General features: G+C 41.3%; 1 protein-coding gene across 1 annotated transcript; it reads left to right on the forward strand.

Moving 5' to 3' along the window:
* Positions 1-269: 269 nt before the first annotated feature.
* Positions 270-7113, forward strand: tmem170a (transmembrane protein 170A). The gene is made up of 3 exons (XM_083915989.1): positions 270-469; positions 1403-1573; positions 2259-7113. The coding sequence occupies exons 1-3, from the start codon at positions 355-357 to the stop codon at positions 2387-2389; spliced, it is 417 nt and encodes a 138-aa protein (XP_083772115.1). The 5' UTR covers positions 270-354; the 3' UTR covers positions 2390-7113.
* The last annotated feature ends 1706 nt before the right edge of the window (positions 7114-8819 follow it).

Consider the following 8819-nt stretch of genomic DNA (forward strand, 5'->3'; position numbering starts at 1 on the left):
CTCTCCGGGAAAATTCCAAGTAACCACTACCGTTTACAATTAGCTCTCCATAGCCTTAGACGTTTAATCTGCAGTTTTATGACCACTTTTGCTTCGTTTATAGCTTGTTTTACTCTCCATTTCCCCCAGGCGGAAGCGCTGCTGCCTGACAGACCTGGCTCGGGGCAGACATCGTCCTGTGACGTCAGAACAAGTTGTGTTGACAGCCAGCCCGGCTAGCATGATGCTAGCTTAGGCTTCTTGCGTCAAGATTGAGGCTTTGCAAATCCCTCACCGGCTCTCGTGTTTTTTTTCTTCTTTTACAAATCTGCTGGCTATATTTCATTCATGTAGTGTATGTTATCAATGTGAGACATGCAGGATAGGTATAGCGAGGTCGGCTTTGTCCAGCAAATACTCGGTTTGAATTTAGTGCCGAGGAAAAACGGCACATTTCGAGGCAACGACACATCTCTGAACGACTTCTCAGGTGGGCTCATGTTTGGTAACATTAGCTTGTTAGCTACACACACTGCATTAGTGCTGAACTGTTTTACATGGGTATGAATACCACACGAAGTCCCCTCTAGTGTGTTTCCTTTTGACAGATATGGGGAAACTTGAAAAATGCGCAATTCCCGGTCAAATGTGTATCTGTGTGTTATATGTTAGTTGTGTGACGCGTTAGCATCAAGGTACACTCCTGAAGCTAGCTAACTTCCTGCTGCATTGTTGTAATAGCTATGGTTAACAAATGTGTTGTACAGTCCTAAACGTCGTCTTAAAACGTGTGTTTTCTGTTATTACTATTATAAGATTAAATTGCGGCGTTCTCAGCTATGTTACTTTCATTTCAACTGTAGGAAAAATTGAGTTATAAATGTTTTTTAGTGCTTCTGTATTCTGGGGAGTTCATTTAAGTCCCTCGCCCTGTATCTAAGCCTTTCTTTTGAATAGCTTACAAATGCGTAGTAGTCGGTGGGAGAGAACTTCTTTACAGGTGTTTGGGTGACAAGCTACAGTGTGTGTGGACACAGTGCTGCATTGTCCATTATCGTGGATGTGTTGAGGGTTGAGAGCAGCCATGTTACCTTGTAACTACAGGGCTGCAACAATTATTTTCATTATCGATTCATTTGTCAACTGTCGAAAAAGTGTCAGAAAATGTAGATCAGTGTTTCCATTGAGTCCCTTAAAGACTCAGCTCTCTGAAGACTAAATTATTATTATTATTCCCTTTGCAAAACTTCTGTTCTCACAGAGGAGATAAAGGACATGGAGCCGGAGAGCGAGGATCACGTTAATGAATTATTGAAAGATCGAATTCACTTACCCTGATGCACTGTGGAGCTGTACACTATTTGTACTTTGATTGGCATTGGCATTAGGTGATGTGTGGCTGTATGATTGTGTGTGTGTCCAGAGATGTGGTATGGAGTGTTTCTGTGGGCAGCGGTCTCCTCTCTGGTCTTCCACCTGCCTGCAGCTCTGCTCTCCCTCGCCACGCTACGCCAGCACAAGATGGCCCGGTTCATGCCCATCGCCATCCTCCTCATGGGCATCGTGGGACCAGTTTGTGGGGGAGTCCTCACTAGTAAGTCTTCCTATCTGTATAGATCAGGTTGTAAACAGTCTTTTTGTGATTGGGCAGTAGAGCCACACCAATATATCGCTCAGTCGATTGGCGTTGGGCAGATTCCCCCCTGGACCACTCAGGTTCACAAATGGTGTATTGTTTAAAACACATTTTTTAATTTTCTTTCCAGCAGAAAAATTCTCCATATCAGTAATCTGTGAATTTTTCCCCTGTGAAACCGGTATTGGGCTCAAAGATCTGTAAATGCAACTGGACAGCTTTGGCAAAGTGGAGTTTCCTCCCTCAAAAAAGTTCTCTGAGGTTTACTAATTTTCACTTGCATATTTGAATGAAATGCTTGCACTGTAGAGCCCAACTTCCATTAAGGACGGCACATTTTCAGCACTAGCAGGCCGAGGTGGACCAATCACAGACAAGAAAGGACTGGCATTCAGATTATTATAGTTGATACTAATCCAGGGAAAAATGTCTGAATCGGCCCTCACTTTGCTTGGGACAACTCTAGATTATCATGAACTGTGATTGTAACTGGAAAAGTACTGTACATCAAAGAGTGATTCTTTTAATTATCCATTTTTTACTCAGTTCAATGGAAAGTCATTTGCAGTGTAAAAGACATTGCTGTAGGTCATACTAAATGGTAATCTGTCGAATAATGTGTTGTTTTCTTCTTCTTTTTAAGGTGCAGCCATAGCAGGTGTGTACAAGGCAGCAGGAAAGCGGATGATCTCTTTGGAGGCTCTTGTTTTCGGTGTAGGACAATCGTTCTGTGTCCTCATCATCTCCTTCCTCAGGGTACTTGCCACCCTTTAGCAGTGCTGAGGCCCGCCCGGCTGGCCCTGACGCTGCCGGGTGAGTCTGACACCGGTTGCACCTTCTCTTGACGGGACCTGAGTTTAACGTCGTACACAAGTAGATCCCCGGCAAATCCTGGGTCACATGTAAACCAGTCAGGCCCGGGACATGATGTCATTTCCTACTGATGGACCAAGACCACAGCGATTTTTATTCAACTATCGAAGAAAGACCTGTGTGTAAACTGTAGGTGTGTGTTATGCAGCACTAAGCCTTCTGTATGATGTCCACTGTTGGACAGCACAGTGCTGCATTCACATCACGGGGCCACCACACACACACTCAACGTACAGTACAAGCTGTGTATTTAAGGTTTTCTCTAAATACATGGGATTGGAATACATTGGGGATATGCTCCCAGGTTTAGCATTATTTTAAAAGAATTCATAATTTACAGGTTACAGGTTAGCAGCAGGATGACACTAACCTTTCTCAGGGGCTGTGTGTGTCTCTCTTTTGCTGTCGGTCTGACAACAGTTGTTGACTCCACACAGAGACCGCAGAGAGACCGAATAACAGGCAGGTGGATGCACTGTTGAGGCAAGAAGATGGTGGTTATATGCAAGATTCTGGCTTTTTTTTCCCCTTGAGGCCTTAATTTCTATTTTCTAACTTCCAAAGTGGTGTTTCTCTTCAGGGCTGTCTTTCTTTAACGCTGTCTCTTGCTGCTCCTTTTGTTCTTCCTCACATTTTTGTTCAAATTAATTCAAGACTGACTGCCCGACTGTTTGTTATTTTTAAGTCCAAATTAGTTTGAAGCACCTATGACACGTTACCTTCTAGCGTTCTCAGCTAATTTATTTTAGAGAAGCGAACTGTTTTTATGGCCATGACGTGTTTTTTATTATTTTGCCCTGTAAATGCAGCCTAGAGAATGTTTTCAGTTTGTCTGCTCATCGTCTTGGTTTGTTTGTGCGTTCCGAGTGAATAGATCAGGGGTTTGAGCACGGGCCAACAGGATAGTTAGATTACTAAACAAACCCAAAAATGATCTTTTTTCTATTCTCTGCTTGAATTGTAGTGTTGTTGTTTTTTTTACAGGTGTAATCATTTTGTGACATTTGACCGATTTGTATATATTCTAAATTATTTCCAGGTCTTTGTAGCTTTTAATCTTTATGACCAAATATGTTGTGCCGGTTTCTTTTTCTGCACTAAATGTGCACAGGATGGTTCAAAGGAAGTGTACTCCCTGCTTTTAGACGCTTTTGGTTGCTGACGGGTGCTTCTTAATTAGTATCGTGCAGTTTGCATACACAGACATACAGTAGGTGAGCTCTACATGTAACACTTTAATTTGTAAAAGATGGATGCAGGTGATGATCTTTCTGCAATTAGTAATGTTTTAAAACTAGCTGCTGATAACACCAGTTATGTATTTATTGTTGGCCAAGTGATTTTTACATTGGTTTTGGTTTGATATTTATTTATTTTGTATCTCTGTCTTGATGAAAAGCGTCTTCTGTCAACACTGTATTTCCACACATGGACATGTTGAAACAAACATCCAGAAATGATTTGAGCATCAGCCACAGATATTTGGTTCCATTGAATTTGATGATTTTGACTATTAACAGGGCTGGATAAATCCACTAGACAGCCCGGGGCAAAAATTAGCTGTTGGCCCCCCGAGTAACTTTTAGAATTTTCACATGCACTTTGTAAGCATTACATGAAATGAAATATGATGGGTTGATACAGAGTCCTTCTTCAAGATGGGGCTTTGAAATGTGGTTACGTTCAGTAGCCACAGTTGACCCTAAAATCAAACATCTGTATTTTTCCTCTCACCTTTAGTTCTATTTGTCAGTCTAGATAGCTTTGGTGTGAGTGAAGAGATGTCTGCCTTCTCTCCAGTATGATGGAACTAGATTGCATTCTGCTTGTGGTGCTCAAGGCAGAAGAGAAATAGATTTGGAAAAACTCAACAACAATGTCTCTTACCAGAAATAATGAATCGGCTTCTCAGGATAATCCACACACCTGGAACTATTTTCTCTCTGCCGAATTACACCAGGAAGCATGCTCCTGGACGAGAGGCTCGTGGTCAGACCTAGCATGTGAGATTAATTTACAGCTAACTGATACGGCTAGCTAATGTTACAGCTTAGCCTCTGGTCCATGAGTACACCTTCTGCAGGCTGATACCTGAAGAGCTGTTATTACACACAGCTGTGGCTCTTTATGGCACCCATACCAATAATCCATCATCATTATTAAACATCAGATGGATGATGAATAATGCATTTACAGAGCTCATAATGAAAGTGAAAAAAACATTAACAGGGAGATGAGGCTCGAATGTGACTAGAAAGACAGATAAGTCACTTCTTCCCTGTCATGTCCAAAATGTTTTTAACCTTCATGGTTTATTTGAATTCTGGTGCAGATTGTTTTGCGCATTCGTCATTGAAACATTGTTCTCCTACATTTGGCTGCTCATGCCACGATAATCTTGCTGATCCCAGGACAGGGAGCAGAAGTAAACAGCCAACAGCAGATTTTCTTATAAACCCCTCAAAGAATTTCTTTAACCCCTCAAACCAAAGATGGCTTGAATTTTCCATGTGGGCCCCATACTTTACTAACTCCACTTTAGTTCTGTTACAAGAACAACAACAACAACAACACGCTGTTTGTAAGGACAACACTACAGAGGTTCAGCACCCATGGGACCAGCAATGGGACAGTGTCCAAACTGATAATTACCTGAAGACTTTAGAGACCAGCAGGAAAGGATGTTTTTGCTTTTGTCTTCTTCTTATACATTTTTAACAGTGGCTCTTTCCCGCCACACCAAACCACTCACTTCTCTAAATTGATTTTCTTTTCAGCTGTGAGAAGCTCAGTGGCATCACACCGTACATGTTTTTTGAAAGTGCACGGTCATTTCAAAGGAGTTAAATGAAAGTATACATCATTGGTCCTACAAAGACTTGGTGATGCAGTGGAAAATCTAAGCACCTCATTGAAATATGCGGCTGATGCAGAAACAAATTAGCCTTGTTTGAAATGACCCCTTGGCCTTGCTTTTACGCTGTACATACATTTTTGAGAATGTTTATTTTTTTATGGTTGTGTAATTTTGCTCTAGAGCATGTGTGTGTGTGCCCTCTGGTTCTGTTGCAGCAGAACATATTGTGAGGGTTAAAACCTGGACACAAGGACGTAATTAAAATGTTGAGGTAACTTTATGGCATCTTCATGTGCGTATGATTTCAGAACGTGGATGTTTTGATGGAAGCCTGGCAGTTCCCCTGTCTCTGTACTCAGGAGTCAAACAAATGCTCAGTCTTTCACGTTAGACAGACTCCCAGATGGGGTTAAAGTCCCTGTGTACATGTTCCTGAAGCTATTTAATCCAGGCAAGAAACTGTGTTAAGCCAACACCCAAAGAACATTAAGTAACACTACTGAAACTCTGTGGGCCAGGCTTACTTCCACATAAAAATACTCACACTAAGTCAAACTTATAAGATTAAGAGTGTGTTAGAATTGTGTGATTTAACCATTTCTGTCTTGACACTAAGTTAACTCAGCAGTTTGTTAGACTGCATTTGTTTTAGCAGTGCTGCAATCAATCTGATGAATGGTGTGTTATTATACTGGGAGTTATTTCTAATACTTTATCCTTTATACTTTAAGTAAACTACAGAGCCAAGCCCCTGTGTAAAACAATACACTTCCACAGCGCCACAGTTGGTGCTTAATGATGGTCATTACGGCGGGTTCAAACTGCACAATATCAGCACGAGTGTGACCCGACAGTGTCTGTTCGGATCGGGAACAACAATGTGACAATCCATCATTTTATCCCGTGTAGTGACACGACAACCAAGGCCGCATGTGGGACGCCTCACAAATCCCCACCGAAAGACTACCATGTTGGAACTTTTTGCGTGTGTTCTGTCACATCCGGGACTTTGAACACACAACAGGAGCACAGTGAGTTCTCTTCCACGCACAGCTGTAAACAAGGAAAGCGGGTGAGGAATGATGATTGTGCTGCAGACGGATTCTTTTCTGAACACGAGACAGCCAGCATCACACGCACTGCCAATGTTTGGTTCCTAGCACCGCCTGCCCCCCGCGTTGTGAAAGGCCGCAAGTGATGACTGGTCAGGGATCTCTCAGCAGTCAAGTCACAGCTAGAATTTATGACTATAATTATCTAATCTGACATAATGACCATTTTAACAAGCACAGATACTGTGTAGTCTGAACCCGCCATTGGTTTAGCTAGGTGGACCTAATAAAGTATCTAATTTGGTGTGTCAGAATTGAGACAATTAGATTTTGAAATCTTTTCTCATTCACTTGATTTGCCAGGGTTTGCTTTGTTTTTATGTTTATGGCAGACATGGGCTTCCATACGTGCAATGTGTCCAGTCCAAACAATTAGTTTTTAAAGTGTCATCGTGCTCCCTTGACTCCTGGGATGTTCTTACGATGACAGTTTTTACCCGATGAGCTGATTCAAATGACCTGCCAGGTGAAGTGGATATGAGAGTAAAAGTACACACAGGTGATGTTGAGTATCTGCTGTGATAGAATCATTTGTGTCCCCCTGGTTTGGTCCACATTCCTCGACTGACTTTGTTCCATTTTTACCTGATTGAAAATGTTTTAAAGGTTGATTTTATTAGAGTAAATTAAGTGCCAATGGTTAATATTTTCATGTAATAAAAATATTTCAACTATTACGTTGTGGTACTGCATGTCATTCAGCCCCCTTGAGTTGTTCATTTCATTTAAAAGATTCAATTTTGCACAAAAAAACTCTAAAATAGGGTTTAATTTAACTCGTAAGGAAATAAATAACAGTTTGCTTATATTCCAACTTACAAGGTATAAGGAGTAGAGAAGTATTAACTTAGACTCGGAGCTATGGGGACAAGGATGGGATGTACTGAATATACTGCATCTGTCATACGAGAAGTATCTCCCCCTCTTTTTGGAGAGTTTTTTTTTATTTTTTTTATAGTGCACATAAATAAAACCTTTTATAGGGGAAATAGCGAGCAAATGATTGGGGCAGATATTCTGTTTGGAAAGCAAAGACACGGACACAAACGTTACTTTCTTAGTACAGTGTTTTATTACAGTGCAATAACACATACACTAAAAATGTACAACAATAGAAAGGTGTTCAAAACTTCATTGTCAGCTTCACAACATGTACTGACATTAACCTACAATCGAACATGTGGTTAGGGAAGCTATTACAATATTATGTTATTTATGATTGTTTTTAAAAGGCTCCTGTTGTCCATAAGTAATGCGTTTCAAAGTGAATCAGATACTTTCTGATTAATGTGAAGACATAACCTCGAGGTATCAGCAGGCAAACTTCAACACATTGATGCTGCACAATGGAGACTCAGCGTTTGGATTCACTAAGAAAAAAAAGAGCCATTCATGAAAAGAGTTATCTGGAGTTTCAGTAAAGTTTGAAGTCTTGTCTGTGTCCTTATCCTCCTCTCCTGCAGTATGACATGGGTGGTTTTCTGCTGTTGATTCATTCATTTTGAATTCATTACTGAACAGCACTTAAAGTCCCATGAAGAGTGGTCTGGTTAGTGTCTAACCGTGGTCTGTCCCTGTGCCGCCCTGTGGTCACGCAGTGCTGCAGCTTGTTGCTTCAGAGTACAGTACATGAGAGGCAGTGACTTGAAGGCCACCCTCTGCAGCAGAGGTCATGTATTTGGCACAGTATACGGCCAGAAGTCAGTGCACACTCCTACTAATTTAGTTCAGGTGTTTCAATAAGCACACTACAAAGAGGTGTACAACATCCAGGTGAGAGAAGCACACACATATTCCAAAAAATAAAGTAAGTATGTAAGGGAAATAAAGTCCGCACACCAGAAACTGCTCCTTGATAAATGTATTGAAAGCAAGTCAAAGGACGTTCCGCCCTTCCTCCGACTTAAAATCCAGCACATAGCCAGGAAATCTCTCTGTGGACCGGATATCAACGGAGAAACTGGGATTCCAACTGGGATTCCAGCACACACAGAGGGAAAGGGACCTCCTTCTCTGCTCAGGATAACATTATTTCTCATATATCTTAAAATATTTGTTTGCTCCTGTATTAATGTTCTAAATGTTGAGTACAGCTCCTTTAAAGTGTAAAATCATACAATGGTCTTTTTCGACACTTACATACATCAAATAAGCCATGGAGACAGTTTTTTTCCCTGGTTGAAGTTTTAACGAAGAAATACGGGAGAGTCGCTAGCAGCCGGACGTGGCTAACACTGATTAGCTTGGGGCAGTACGGTGAAGGCATTAAAACAGCTTTTTTAACCACTAATATTGCTCAAAATAACACCAAACCTCTGCAGTGGCGTGATAAGATTCCTTACACGTATACTGAAGCACCAAT

This window comes from Echiichthys vipera, assembly GCF_963691815.1.
Source record: "Echiichthys vipera genome assembly, chromosome: 7".
NCBI classification, from domain to species: domain Eukaryota; kingdom Metazoa; phylum Chordata; class Actinopteri; order Perciformes; family Trachinidae; genus Echiichthys; species Echiichthys vipera.